The following is a 16,086-nucleotide window of genomic DNA, read 5'->3' on the forward strand; positions in this document are numbered from 1 at the left end:
ATTTGCTTAGTTTGGAACTGTTAAATTTAAATAATTTATATTATACTCGATATTAGCCTTGGGTTACTATGATCGACGTGCATGGATTATATGAATTTTATGATTCGCTGGCCTATACGAGGGCCGGCGGGCGCTGTCGTGCCCGTGATGTATGGGGTGCCGAATTTGTGAAGTTTGATATGCGTATTAATCGGCGAATTGCGACCCGGCGATTACCATGACATGAGCCATGACGATAAGAATTTCGTGGAAGATTGAATTGGTAGGTGTATTAATCTGCCAATCATCTTCGATCCTGAGAATAAATGACCGGAGATTTGGAGCTTCACCCGAGATTCCGCTGTGACCTGCTCTGCGAGCTCTCCTTTGCTGGCATCTGCTTTGCTCCCTGCCGCCTACAAATAACCTGTCGTAGTGCCGCTCAGTCTCATCGGCCACTCAGCACCACAGAACGGTGATGGGGAGAGAGAAGCACGCAATGGAGCCTGTAGCCGTCGTGGCGGTGCCGTTCCCGGCGCAGGGCCACCTCAACCAGCTGCTGCACCTGTCGCTGCAGCTCGCGTCGCGCGGGGTGGACGTGCACTACGCCGCGCCCGCGCAGCACATCCGGCAGGCGCGCGCCCGCGTGCACGGCTGGGGCGAGGAGGCGCTCCTATCCATCCAGTTCCACGACCTCGGCATCTCCAGCTATGTCTCCCCGCCTCCAGATCCCACCGCTGACTCGCCCTTCCCGTCCCACCTCATGCCCCTGTTCGAGACATTCACCGCCGGCGCGCGCGCCCCGCTTGCGGCTCTCCTCGAGAACCTCTCCGGTTCCTGCCGTCGCGTGGTCGTAGTGCACGATCGCATCAACGCCTTCGCCGCCGAGGAGGCGCTGCGGCTGCCCAACGGCGAGGCGTTCGGGCTGCACTGCGTGGCCGTGTCGATGCTCGTTGGAAGAATCGACGCGAACCACCCCCTACTGCGTGAGAACGGCGTCGTCCTCAGCGCCATCGAGCGCTATGCAACGAAGGAGTTCGTGGAGTACGCTAACCGGGCCAGACCGGTGAAACAGATCTCGACTGGCGCGGGCATCCTGGCAAACACATGCCACGCGCTAGAGGGTGATTTCATCGACGTTGTCGCCGGGCACCTGGCTGCTGACGGCAAGAAGCTCTTCGCCATCGGGCCGCTAAACCCATTGCTCGACGATAGCGCGTCGAAGCAGAGCAAGCAGCGGCACGAGTGCCTGGACTGGCTCGACGAGCAGCCTCCGGCGTCGGTGCTGTACGTCTCCTTCGGCACCACGTCGTCTCTGCGAGCGGAGCAAATCGAGGAGCTTGCAGCAGCACTGTGCGGCAGCAGACAGAGGTTCATCTGGGTGCTACGCGACGCCGACCGCGGCGACATATTCGCGGATGCCGGCGACAGCCGCCACGAGAAGCTGCTGTCAGAGTTCACCAAGAACACGGAAGGGACGGGGCTGGTGATCACCGGGTGGGCGCCGCAGCTGGAGATCCTAGCGCACACAGCCACGGCGGCGTTCATGAGCCATTGCGGCTGGAACTCGACCATGGAGAGCCTGAGCCACGGCAAACCGATTCTGGCCTGGCCCATGCACTGCGACCAGCCGTGGGACGCGGAGCTGGTCTGCAACTACCTCGAGGCCGGCATCCTCGTGCGCCCCTGGGAGAAGCACAGTGAGGTGACCACGGCGAAGGCCATCCAGGAAGTCATCGAGGAGGCCATGCTCTCCGACAAAGGAATTGCCGTGCGGCAACGAGCACGTGCGCTCGGGGAGGCTGTCCGCGCCTCCGTGGCTGACGGCGGTTCATCGCGCAAGGACCTAGATCTTTTCACTGCTTACATCACAAGGTGATCGACAAAATGCCATGTCGGGACGATGCCTTTTGATGCCGACTGCCATGTTGGAGGATGCCTTTTGATGCCGATACAGTTTTTTTAGGGAGGTTACAGTCTTTTTTTCCAGCCAGTTGATTATGTATCCGGCTTAATAATTCATGTGTCAGACTTGTAGCTCAAAGATCGCAGTATGCAACATTTGTAGCCGACTGGCCGGCCGAAAAAAATGCATGTAATTTTGGTAAACGTCTGCAGCACGCGTCCGTGGCAGAAGAGGACCGCGGCACCTTGGAGAAGGCACTAAAGGAGGGTGCCATTTGCCAGGTCTATGTGTGCCTCCCCATCTCTTTCAGTTTGACACAATTCTGATCGCAACGTCCCTGACCTACCTTCTACTCGTGCCACCAAGTGAAGCACACTCCAACGAAGGCGCCGGCATGATCACCTTTCCCTCAACATGCTCCCTCAATTCGATGACAAGGTCACAGAGTAGCAACACCCATGACCACCCTCCTCCGTCCTCGTGTTCGGTTTGACGACTTCAGTTATTTGAAAGGTATTGCCAAAAACTCTATTTGTGAGTTTGATTACCTTAAATAGGATCTAGATTTTACCGCCAAGAACTCTGCTTTCAGACAAGGTTTCAAGCGTCTAGCGAGCTCCTGGACGCTTGAAACCTTGTCTCAAAGCTCCTTCTATGTCGTTTACGACCACTACGAGGATCTACTCCAGCTGCGTCGCACTACATGATAGAGGCGAAGTTATCCGTGTCTTTTGATGAGATGCGCATCCGTGTAACCACGGCTTTAATTTTGGTAACGTCTGTGGCCACACTGCCGGCCCAAGATTAGGCCGGACGACACTCGCGAGCGATCGTGCATCGCGGGAGCGCTCCCCAGTCCAATCGTTTTTTCATCGGGCAGTGTTCTTCGCCGGCGCATCGGTCCAAACTTTCGGTCGGCCGCACAGGAGCCGTCCGATCCGTTAGATCAAATCTCGTTTGATCGTCAGATCTGTCCATTCAGCAAAAATCATTGATTGAAGCAAAAATAAATAGCAATGTAGCAAATTTCGGTCACGGATACGGCAAAAATATGATTGTAGCAAAAAATACCAACGTGGTCGTATCAAAAAAACGACGCTGAGGATATATGGTAGCAAAACAAAAATATGAGTTATAGCAGGGATGGGGGTGGGCGCAGGGATGGCAAATGTTTTTGTTCAATGATGAAAAAATCGAGGAAGGTGGGATCAATTGATGGGAGTGAATGAAAACGTACGACCACGTATGGAGTGACTCTTTAGGAATAGAGATGGGTAAGTTAGGATAGATAGATCCATGATATTTCATATATTAGAAAAGTACTATTTGGAAGAAAAGAGTGTATAGAAAAATAAATCGATGGGTAAAAAATCTATTATGGATTATATTTTTTTAAATCCTTTATTTGTTTCCTGAAAATCTATTATTTGTTTTTAAAAATAAAGCATTAATGTGAGGGATTGGTTGATTGGGTAAGTTAGGAAACTTAAATCTGTATTCTTTTGTATATTAAAAAAGTGTTGATTTAAAAGAAAAGAAACTATTTATTTTCTAAAATAAATTGCATTAGTTGGAGAGATCAGTTGAATTGAATAAGTTAGAAAATCAAGATCTATATTCTTTCATATGTTAGGGAAGCATTGATTTGAAAAAAGAAATCAGATAGAAATAAACCAATTGATAAGAAAACCAATGAAAAAAGGATGGTAGAAGGTGGGACGAAAAATAACCCACAAAAAGACTAATGTAAAAAAAATCCACCAGTTCTGTGACATGGAGCAGTGAAACACTCCCAACCCTAAGCGCTGCCGTTGCGAGAAACGAGAGGCCGAGCACCACGGCGGCGGCGCGCTACCACCGGATCTCCGTGGCTGCATTGCCACTCCTACGCCGTCCGAGCGCGACCTGCTGACTTTCTCTGCTGATCCTCTCCCTCCGGTACCCACCGTCCCTCACGGCTTCCCGACATTTTCCATCCCCGCACGGCCAAAAATTGCATGTATTTCTTCAGCTTATCTTCCTTTGTACTCCCTCTATACCTAAATATAAGTCTTTAAAGAGGTTTCACTACAAGTTTATATACGAATGTATATAGAACTTAGCAACAAGCCAAGAACAAGGATTTCTCCCGGATCCGCTTGACGAATCTCCGTCTCACATCGTGCGCACAGACGACCACCGATCTCCGCCACCGCAGAGCAAGCTAACCACTCAGGCCAGATCATATCTGACCAAAGGGCCAACTACGCCTGCATCTGACCAGCCAACCAAGTCCCTCCATGCCGTCACTGATCCGAGGAGACAGCGCCACGGCCAGATGCAGCAGTTGCATTTGCCGCCGCTCGCCGCCGGGAGCGATCCACCCCTGCGTAGAGTCTCGGATGTGGGGACGCACATCCGCACGCGTGGATGCCCCGCGCCACCCACGCACGCGAGAAGGAGAGGCTCCTCCGCCACCGCCGTCATCGGCCCGGGCTTAGCCCAGCGGTTTCCTCCAACGGCGGCGGAGGGGAGGGGTGGGATGGGGAGAGACCGGCGGCTAGGGTTGGAGCCCCTCGGCCGCCCGCGCGGGGGGCAGTGGAGGGGGGGGGGAATGCGTGAGATGCGATCTCAAGATAGGATCAAATAGTACAGTATATACCGAACTGAACCTAATGACCATATGCCATGGAGGTTGTGTTATATTACTACTCGGTTGTACTCCCTCCGTCCCAAAATAAGTGTCTTTACTTTGTACTAGCTCTAGCATAAAGTTGCACTAAGCTTGAGACAGTTACTTTGGGACGGAGGGGATACATTGCTAGTAGTTATGCTTGTCTTTTGCGTTGTGCAAAACTGCAGACGGCAGAATGCAGATGCCTTCCTTTGGTTCAAAAACCATAGATATGAAGATGTGGAGAAAGGGGAAAGTTCATCCCGATGTAAAGTATATTCGGAGTATATGCTTGTTCGAAGACAAGAGAGAAGATCAACATGCCAGCTTAGCCACAACCCGACAGCTTATATAGGCTAGAGGTTTTACCAAAAAGGGAAAATAAAGCTACAGTACCGACATGAGAATTACTACAGTTAATATCTAACGGTTCACAACGAAGCGGTACGCGAGGAAGTGATCTCCACCATTAGCTAACTGAACTTTTAACTGAACTTTTAACTAAACTTCTCCTAATCCTAACATTGCCCCCTTCTGGAACACAACGTGTCCTCATGGTGTTGTAGCATCTTGGCGCCATTGCTGCGTCGTTGCTTTGAAGAAAACTAAGAATGTGTATTTGATGAAATCAGCATCCTCCCATGTTGCTTCTTTTGGTGACAAGTTTTCCCACTGAATTAACCACTGCACCACTGGCTGGTTCTGCCTGGGAATCTATCTCACCTGAAGATCTCCTGCAGGTCCTGTTTTGATGGTCCCATCATGGTTGACCATAGGCAGATTAGGACTAGGGATAGAGTGTTTGCCCACGTATTTCTTTAGTTGACTCACATGGAACACTGGATGAATTTTGACATGCTCAGGAAACTGCAATTTGTAAGCTGAATTGCCCACCTTCTGAATGATTAGAAAAGGACCATAAAACTTGTATTGGAGTTTAACAGCTCCCCTGAATCCAAAGGCTGCTAACCTGTAAGGAGCCATCTTCAAATATACCATATCTCCCACTTCAAAAGATCTCTGAACTCTCTTCATGTCAGCATATTTCTTCATTCTGTTTTGAGCTAGCACCAGGTTGTTTCCGAGTTGCTCCAACATCTGTTGTTTGGCTGTCAGAAAATCTTGTGCTTCTCCTTCTTCAGGACCAGGAATAGCTAGCTCACTTATCAATGGAGGAGGATAACTATAAAGAGCTTGGAATAATATAATCAACTTGGGTGGACCATGCAGCCTGATGATTTGGTCCACAAATGCCTGGGCTACACTGAGAACTGTATAAGGGTGTGAGAGTGGAATGAAATGTGCATATTTTGTAAATTTGTCCACTACTACCACTATCACATCATATACTTTGGATATTGGCAAGCATTCCACAAAATCCATTGATATGTGTTGCCATGCTAGATCTGCTACAAGTAGGGGATCAAGTAATCCTGGTTGGAGACAATACTCATGCTTAGCTCTCTGACAGATAGGACATGTATGTCACGCCCAAGATGCGACCCTATCCTCAATTTGGCACGAAGGCCTCGTCAGGGATAGAAGCGCATCTCGTCGTGTCGCAAGAATGGATATCGTCACAAGTACATGTACTGAAAAGAAGAGATATATATAGAGATGGCTTACACTCGCCACAAGTTACATCAGAGTCACATCAGTACATTACATAATCATCAAGAGTAAGAGCAGGGTCCCACTACGGACGAAAACAAACGAGAAAAATAAGAACGACGTCCATCCTTGCTATCCCAGGCTGCCGGCCTGGAACCCATCCTAGATCGAAGAAGAAGAAGAAGAAGAAGAAGCAACTCCAAATGAACAATCAACGCGCTCGCGTCAAGTAACCTTTACCTGTACCTGCAACCGGTGTTGTAGTAATCTGTGAGCCAGAGGGGACTCAGCAATCTCATTTCCAAAGGTATCAAGACTAGCAAAGCTTAATGGGTGAGGCATGGTTAAGTGGTGAGGTGGCAGCAGCGGCTAAGCATATATTTGGTGGCTAAACTTACGAGTACAAGAATTAAGAGGGGGAAGCTCTACGCATAGCGGACGTGAACTACTGATGATCAAAAGAATGATCCTGAACACCTACCTACGTCAGACATAACCCCACCGTGTCCTCGATCGGAGAAAGAACTCACGAAAGAGATAGTCACGGTTACACACACAGTTGGCATATTTTAGTTAAGTTAACTTCAAGTTATCTAGAACCAGTGTTAAACAAAGTTTCCACGTTGCCATATAACCGCGGGCACTGCTTTCCGAAAGATTTAACCCTGCAGGGGTGCTCCAACTAGTCCATCACAAATTACCACAAGCCGCATAGAAACCCTCATACACGAAGCTCGCGATCTCGTCGGATTCCCTAGTGGAAAACCTCAACTCTGAGATTACCCAAAGCATCACCGGAATCCCGATGCACAAGATATCTCGTCAAAGGTAAAACTAATCCAGCAAGGCCGCCCGGTGTGTCGACGATCCCGATAGGAGCCGCGTATCTCGTTCTCTGGACACGACGGATAAGCTACGCGCACGAGTGCCAAACCTCGAGTTTCCTCGCGGTGGTCCCGCACAGTGCTCTGTTTTGGACCAACACTCATGAGGAGCACTGGCCCGGGGTTGACTAAATTATCCTCGGGGTCCGGAAAGTCCCTATGCAATTTATTAGGTGATTAAGCAAATGTAGTACCAATGTTGGGCCTTGCCAGACCAGCTTTAATCTAAAACGAATTATCAAGGGGGTCCCCATAACAACCCCGATCGTGTTAGGAGCGCTCATTTATGGAACATAACACCGGTAGCCGGAAACTAAGGGGGCAAAGGTGGAACAAAACACCAGGCTAGAAAGGCCGAGCCTTCCACCTTTTACCAAGTATATAGGTGCATTAAATTAAATAGCATTTAAATATGGTGAGGAACCCATGCTTTCACATGGAAGCAACTGCACCTGCAACTAGCAACGCTATCAACAGGGTTAAGCAAGAAGTAACATAGCCAATCAGTGGTTTGCTAGGTTGAACAGGTTGAAGATTTGCATGGCATTGTTGAGAAGACTGATATTTAACAGGTGGTAGGCAACGAGACATAATCGATATAAGCGATAAACTAGCATGGCAATGATAGTAATGGTATCTGGGGAAATGATCATCTTGCCTGAGATCCTGCTTGGAAGAAGAATGCCTCCGTGAAGCAGACGAACCGACGTAGTCGAACAGGTCCTCACATCCGACACGCTTGCGGAACTCTATCGAGACGAAGCAAACCGGAAACACAAATCAACACACGATATTCACCACACGATGCACACCATAAATGATGCATGAGCAGCTGAAAACATGCAAGTCACGGCATGACAATTCACACAATCAAACACTAGACATTAAGTGAAGTTCAATATGCAACGAGTTGCATATTGACGAAACTCCACGTTAATTTATTTAGTTCTATCCCGATTAGGTACACGTCAATATTAAATGTGATTAAACATGGCAAGAGGTGAAGCGCAATTAATCTACCTATCTAGGCATTTTAAATGAGGTCGGAAATGACATATAGCACCTCCGAGACGACCTCACATGTTAATTTACAATTCTGTCCAGATCTGAATTAACACATTTAATTAGTTGTTAAACAGTAAAACAAATAGGTTCACGTGATTCTACGCGTCAAGACAAGCAATCTACACATAAAGAACATCTCCAACGGAGTTACGGTTCAAAAGATACAAGCACCGCAAGATATGATGGCATGAATGCAAAATGTGTGCAACGGCGGTCACGAGCACTTCAAAACTTACAACCAGCAAGAGAAAATGAAACTATATGAGATCCTAAGCAAGTTTCATATAGGACATGATCAAATCGGAGCTACGGTTCAAAAACTACGAGCAAAACAAGAAAACACTACAATCTGCCAAAATCAGCCACATAGCATTTTCTACGCCCCACAACTACGGCTACACAACTCCGATATGCTCAAGCAAGGCATGGCACGGAAGAGGGAAAGAAGCAATACTACAAACAACTAACAACAACTAGCATGGCAGCAAGGAGCACTAGGAAAAGAAGACACAAAATGTCATCTCACACACTATTTCAGACTTAGTAAAAATTACACCTCATGAAAGTGCAGTTTTCGATATGAAGCTATATTGACAGCAGCAAAACCTATAGCTACAGGACTCCAAATGGCATGAAAATTTACAGCATGCTAGAGAAACACAAGGGGTACAACTAACTCCATTGGACCAACCCCAAAAGAGCTACAGATCACAAGCTAGAAACAAAACAGCAACGAAATATAACAGATTCCAGACTTACAAATATTTCAGCTCCTCCAAATCAGCACTATTTCTAGCAACTTGAGGGCAATCAAACCACACCTAAACATGCATTTCTATTGCAACCAAATATACCAGGGGCTAGTCTAAACACCGAAGAACAACTCTCTAGTTGACAACTCCGTCAATCGACGCACGGAATAAATCCTACGAATTAAACAAAAGGGCAACATAGCAAGATATCTCACGAACTAACTTCGTCAAAAGCTAAAACTAATTGCACAGAAAAATCCATGGGATTTTTCTACCCCGAAAACATATAAAATTATGTGGGGTTGCACAACAAAATAAAGCCACACATTAATGCGGGAAAATAACCTATATACGGGAAAATAATCTAGCGGCAATTCCTACACGCAAAAATATGAGTGACCGCTCTAAAATACACGGACAAATAGTCCCTAAAACATGGACATTTTACCTAAGGCACTCGAGCAAGCCGGGCCGCAAGAAAAATAAATACGGGACGTTCCCCTATTGGGACAACACGCTAAACTAGGCGTTTGGCACGTAAAACTACGTCAAATAATTATGCAAGTTGGATAGTCGTATTCTACGTGAAATTCTACGCCAAAACCATATACAATACATCGCGATCCGGTACACGGTTAATTAACTACGGCCGTTTTAATATCTATATAAATCCTGGAGTAACTAATTCGAGAACTGTGAAATAAAAACCTATTGGGCCGAATTCTACAACAGTTGGGTCTACTCACAACGAGCGCATAATAGTAAATCTACGCTGGGGGCGCAACAAAGGGGGGGGGCCAGGGCACTCTCATCTTCGGGCCTGGGGAGAGGAGACCTCTTGGGCCGGCGGTTGGAGGGAGGCCGAAGGTGGCCTCGCTCGGGGAAGGCCATCGGGCCTTCTAGAGGGCGAGCTGGGCCGGATCTCGGGCTGACCAGCTTGGGATCCCGCTGGGCCGGGGCGAGGCAAGCCGGCCCAGGAGCGCGGGGCGAAGCGGGAGGCGAGGCGGCTCCCCGTCGGGATCCTCCCGAGCGGCACCAGAGGCGGCGGCGGCGAAGCTCTGGCGGCGGCCGGGGACGGAGGCAGGCGGGGGAAGGCGGATCCGATGGGGGCTCTGCCGGATCTGCCCAGGGCGACCGGATCCCGACGTCGGCGAGGAGCGGGCCGGCTTGGGAACCTCGGGCGCGAAGGCGGCCATGGCTACGGCTTGCAGGGGGGCGGCGAACGCGACGAAGTTCGAGGGCGGCGGGTGGGGATACCGGCGGCGAGGCTGGTGGCGTATGGTGGCGCGGGCTGGGGCGAACTCCAGCGAGGAAGGCGTCGCGCGACGGCGGCTCGGGCAGCACGGTGCCATGGAGGAGCTCGGGAGAAGGAGGCTCGGGCTGCGGGGCACGGGAGCACGGGAGGCGGCAGCAGTTTCAGGCCCGGCGGGCCGGTCGTGGGCTCGCGGGCCCGGCGGCGCGAGGAGGAGTGGGAGGAGGCTGCGGGATGGTTAGGGTTTCGAGGGTTGGCACGGAAATCGAGGAGGAGAGAGAGGGGGCTGTCTAAAATACACCGGGGGTATTTATAGACGAATGGGGGGCTAGGTTACCCGAAATCGTGTTCCGGATCCAACCGCGGGGTCGGATTCGAACGTCTCCGCACGCGGGAATGGGTACGTGGCCGTGTAGGGTGGTTTACCGGAGACGAGAGGGTGAACGGACGGCGCGGCAACGAATTTTAAAACACCGACAGACGTCCGACGGTAGACCGAATACGGTGCCGCTACGGTCGACCGTTCGGGTACCAGACGGACTCCGATCACGACGAAATTCGTCAGGCGGCCTAGCTATATTAAAATAAGACCGCACGTCAAATCTCAACCCGATCAGGAAAAGTTTTCAACACACTTTTAAAACAGGGTTTCGACGATGCCGTGGGCGCGTGCGTGTGCGGTCGGACTCAGAACGGACTACGACGAGAACCGGCAACTACTAACGGATGCAAGTTTTGAAAACGGGCAGCAACGAGATGTCGATGCAATGCTGATGATGCGCATGATGCGATGATGATGCGACAAAATAAAATTGACACACGACGAAAACGGAATAGAAGGGGAATCTTCTGGAACGTCGGCATCGGGCTGTCACAATGTAGCAACAAAGTCTTCCACTGATTTTTTAAGCCCAGGCTAGTAGAAAATAGACTTCACGCTCTCGTAAGTTGCCCTGTTTCCAGAGTGTCCTCCTACTGGGGAGCTATATAATGCTGTCAACAATTTGCTTCTTAATGTTGATATATTCCCAACCAGTATTTTCCCTTTGTACCTGATAATACCTGAATGGAGTGAATAGTCACCATCCTTGTTATCAGGTTGTAAGAGGAGCTTTTCCAACAACTTTTTAATGTTTGCATCTTGTTGATAGCTATCCAACAACTCTTCAGCCCACAGTGGAGTAGTTGTAGATATGGCCATACATCCAGGAAGCACTCTAGAGAGGGCATTAGCCACTTTGTTGTAAACACCCTTCTTATACTGGATAGTAAAATTGAATTCTAGCAGCTTCATCAGCAGTTTGTGTTGGATTCCTTCAGTCAACTTTTGATCATTAATAAATTTTAGAGACTGGTGATCAGTTTTGATAGTAAGATCATTTCCTAATAGATAATGTCTCCATCTTTTCAAAGCTTCCAAAATAGCTAAGGCTTCTTTTTCATAAGTTGATAGTGCGGCATTTCTAGGACATAATGCAGAACTGTAATAAGATATGGGTCTCCTTTGTTGCATCAAAACAGCTCTAATACCTTTTCCAGAAGCATCAGTCTCTAATACAAAAGGCTAAGAGAAATCAGGTAGTGCCAACACTGGAGCAGATATCAATGCTTTCTGTAATTGTGTGAATGTTGCATCTTGTGCTGACTACCAAGAGAAGTTGCCCTTTTTAAATACATCATGTAGGGGTCTACAGATTAATCCATACCCTTTGATGAACCTCCTGTAATAACCAGCTAAACCCAAGAAGCTTCTGAGCTTTGTGACAGTATCAGGCACAGGCCACTCAGCAATAGCAGATATTTTTTTGGATCAGTGGCTACTCCCTCAGCAGATATGATGTGGCCCAAATATTCCACTTGTTGAGCAGCAAAGACACACTTAGATAGTTTGGCAAACAGGCTGTGTGCCTTTAGTGTATCCAATACAATTTTTATATGTTCTAAGTGTTCCTTGAGATTTTTGCTGAATATCAAGATATCATCAAAGAACACTAGCACAAACTTTCTCAAGTAAGGAGCAAAAATGGTATTCATCAGTTCTTGGAAAGTGCCAGGAGCATTTGATAGTCCAAAGGGCATCACCAAATATTCAAAATGACCCAAAAAAGTTCCGAAGGCAGTTTTGTGTATATCTTCAGGCTTCATTCTGATTTGGTGGTAACCTGATCTCAAATCTAATTTAGAAAAGTAGGTAGCTCCATGTAACTCATCTAAGAGATCTTCAATCACAGGTATAGGAAATTTCTTTTTAACTGTTAATGCATTGAGCCTTCTGAAATCAGTACACAGTCTCATACAACCATCCTTTTTCTTAACTAAAATCACAGGAGCTGCATAAGGACTCTGACTATGCCTGATGAAGTGAGCAGCTAACAACTTCTTAATTTGATCCTCCATTTCTTGCTTTTGGTGTTGGGGTACTCTGTAAGGTCTAATTTGAGGAGGGGTAGCCCCTAGAACTAAAGGAATAGTGTGATCCAGTGTTCTATGGGGAGGCAGGGTTTTAGGTTCCTCAAACAGATCAGCATACTCCAACAACAACTTTTGAACTTGTGGTGGTGTTTTGCAGCCCTGAGGAGCATTCATCATAATATTCGGAATTTGCAGCAAGAAGACTTCCACTCATTTATCCAACAACTTGTTAATTTTCTCTGATTTCACTTCTTTAACAGTAGCAGAGTTTGTAAACATGGCAGTAGTAACTGTCTGTTGTTCTTGCACAGTGAAACTGAATTGTTGCTTTGGTATATCAAAAGAAATAGGACTCACAGTTGTAAACCAATCATACCCTAGAATAGCATCATGACTAGGAAAGTGATATGATTCTGAAATTGTGATGTAGTTTAAGTTTGCCCAACTGAAACTCACAATTTGGTGATACTGCATCAGAAACCAAAGTTCCTCCCCCAGATACAAATATAGTCCTTGGCTTTACTGGTATTAACTGGCAATTAGCTTTGATTACAAAATCTTGGTTGAGGAAAGAAGAGATGCTACCTGAATCAAGGAGTGCCACAACCTTTTTCCCATTTATATGAATCACCACAGTAGGTGTAGGAACAGTCATTTGATGTCCCATAGCAAAAGAAGAAATAAACATGACTTGTTCTCCTTCTGACACAGTTTCAGGTTGATCCTGATTGTGAACTTCTTCCACGTCTTGTGACAATTGCTCTTCTACTTCTGGTTGCATCATGTGTACATTAGGCACCAATTTGCATTTATGTCCATGCATACACTTATCTCCACATCTCCAGCACTCCCCCACTTTTCTGATCTTTTGATAAGTATCAGGTTGCTTTGTTGTAGTTTGTGAGCCAGTTGCTATTGACAGAGTAGAGAATTGTCTTCCCACATTGCTAGTGTTAGGTTTTTGATAGAAATTGGAGTAAGCTAAACCAGTTCTCTTAGGCACACTAGAGATAGGAGGGTGACAAGGTTCCACATCTTTGGCCAACCAGTAAGCATCAGTGAGAGATTGTGGTCTCAGTGGTCTAATCTGAAACTTGATTCCCTCTCTGAGACCATTAACATAGCATCTAACAAACCATAATTCATTAAGCTCAGGGTTCTCTTCTTGAACATTAGCCATTAAGTCCTCAAACAATTTTGTATATTCAGACACAGTGTTGTTTCCTTGCCTAGGAGAGTTAAATTTTTCTGTCAGATCATAAGAACCCTGTTCAGAAAATCTCTTGATCAGTTCAGCACAAAATTGTTTCCAAGTCAACTGTTTCTTGAGGATGCCTGATCTTCTTAACCATGTATTAGCTTCACCAATGATATATAGCTGAGCTAGAGATACTTTGTATTCCTCTGGAGCTGCTGACATCTGAAAATACTTGTTACATTGCCTGATCCATCCCACTGGATCTGTTCCTTCAAATCTAGGGAAATCTAATTCTAGATCCTTTGTCAGGGACTTCATAAACTGAGCTTGCATGTCTTGTTCATATGTCCTATAGTATCCTTGCCACATCTGTCTGTCTCTGTTGGTTTGATAAAACTTGTTGAAAACAGGAGTCTGACCACCATCTCTTGTTGTCACACGTGTTCCTATAGCACTCATATTTTCTGTTCTCTGTTGATTGTCATAACCAGGAGGAACAATTTGCCTCTGCACCTTAAGAGGTGGCAGATGTTGTGTCTGGATGTCTTCCATTTGTTTTGTTTTTTTCCTTTTCAAGTTCCAACTGCTTTCTCAAGAATTCTTTTCTCAACTGCTGCTCTTGCACAACTTCTTGATGCAGAGTAGGAGAACGAGCTGTGTGACTAGAACTTGCCAGATTAGTTCCTCCCCCATTTTGTCCCGCAGGTGGAATCAAGGTTTGCAGAGTTTGACTGATAGTTCATAGTTGTTTACTCAGATCTAGTACCGCGTTCTCTATACTGCCCACATGTTTTGATGTATCACCTTGCTTGGAATCATTTGAATGCATGTCTTCCTGCAACTTGGATACATCACTGCGGCAGACTAGCATTGTCCTTTTGCAGAACACCAAAGTCATCTCTTAGGGACAATATTTCTTGCACATCGGCCTCATCAAGAGTTGCCTTGCGCCCCATCGCCTCGATCTAAGTCACGGGTTAGGAATTTTACCACTGATGAACAACAATCCTTCCTGTCACTCAGATCCTGCCGCCGCCACGCTCCTCGCCACCTGTAGAAGCAAACAGATCAGTGCTTGGGCGTGGGATTTTATGAACCGAACAGAGAGTTCGATCAACCACCCCTGCTCTGCCAACCTATGCCCGAACAAATCACCGCCGCCAGCGCCACCAGTAACTCGCCTAATTGCCGTACTCCGCCACCAGCGCCTCCTCGATCTCGCTCTCTCAAATCAGGGTGGGAAAAGGGTGGGAATCCTAGCTCCTAAGAAGAATTTCATCCATGGACCCTCTAACTCCGAGGATCGTTGGCTCTGATTACCAATTTGTCAGGACCCGATCGATCTATAGGGCTATAGCTTGGGGAGAAAGGGGAAAGTTCATCCCGATGTAAAGTATATTCGGAGTATATGCTTGTTCGAAGACAAGAGAGAAGATCAACATGCCAGCTTAGCCACAACCCGGCAGCTTATATAGGCTAGAGGTTTTACCGAAAAGGGAAAATAAAGCTACAGTAAAGACAAGAGGATTACTACAGTTAATATCTAACGGTTCACAACGAAGCGGTACGCGAGGAAGTGATCTCCACCGTTAGCTAACTGAACTTTTAACTGAACTTCTCCCGATCCTGACACTGAGGCCGATATACCGTTTGTTTGTGTAGGAATATGAGCAACTCTTATCTGCATTTATTCTTGTTTCAGGAAAGATTTTCATCAGTCAGTGATGCGAAGTTCCCGGCTGAATGCCCTAGGGAGCTCTCAGACAATAGGATGAGTCGTTCTCGCAGCTCCAAGAAGATCCAGGAACTGGATAAGTACATTGAATTACTACACCAGGAAGTGATGCTAACGAGGCAGGAACTTAGAGGAGTTGGCAAAAGCCAGCAGGAAGTAGCAGAAGCAGTTGATGATGTGAAGGTATGCAAATATCATTGCTCTCTCATATGTAGGTTCAAGTATGTGATCCCTAACATGTTCGTTTGTTGTTGCAGAAATACTTCTTCGGCTGAAGTCATTTTATCTATGAAAGCACCGGTTACCCTAGCTACAGTTCCGAGTAGAAGTCATTTTATCTCTCTCACAAGCTTGCTGTGCATCAAAAAATGAGTGTACTGAGTTAAGTATGGGTGAAGACGCTCTCCTCTGTAGGTGTAGGAGTAGAAGAGAAGCAGTGATTGCAATCCGATGATTGTCATGACATAAGCGATGACGACAAGCGTATTGGCGAACTTGTAGAGTCATACATGTTCTACTATTTGCTCTGATCCTGGCCACGAAGCTTCCGCCATGACCTGCTTGCCCAATGCCCACCTACATATAATCTGTCATTCTGCTGTTCAGGGTCATCAGCCAGCAACTGGAAACACAACGTCG

The 16,086-nt window shown here is 47.1% G+C and overlaps 1 protein-coding gene across 1 annotated transcript; it reads left to right on the forward strand.

Moving 5' to 3' along the window:
- Positions 1-337: 337 nt before the first annotated feature.
- LOC123427538 (putative cis-zeatin O-glucosyltransferase) lies at positions 338-2,135 on the forward strand. The gene has a single exon (XM_045111613.1). The coding sequence runs from the start codon at positions 458-460 to the stop codon at positions 1,856-1,858; it is 1,401 nt and encodes a 466-aa protein (XP_044967548.1). The 5' UTR covers positions 338-457; the 3' UTR covers positions 1,859-2,135.
- Positions 2,136-16,086: the final 13,951 nt, after the last annotated feature.

The sequence above is a fragment of the Hordeum vulgare genome, chromosome 2H, assembly GCF_904849725.1.
Source record: "Hordeum vulgare subsp. vulgare chromosome 2H, MorexV3_pseudomolecules_assembly, whole genome shotgun sequence".
Classification (NCBI taxonomy): Eukaryota; Viridiplantae; Streptophyta; class Magnoliopsida; order Poales; family Poaceae; genus Hordeum; species Hordeum vulgare.

Excerpts from the sequence above, each read along its gene's own strand:
- LOC123427538 (XM_045111613.1), top strand. The coding sequence starts at position 458 with ATGGGGAGAGAGAAGCACGCAATGGAGCCTGTAGCCGTCGTGGCGGTG.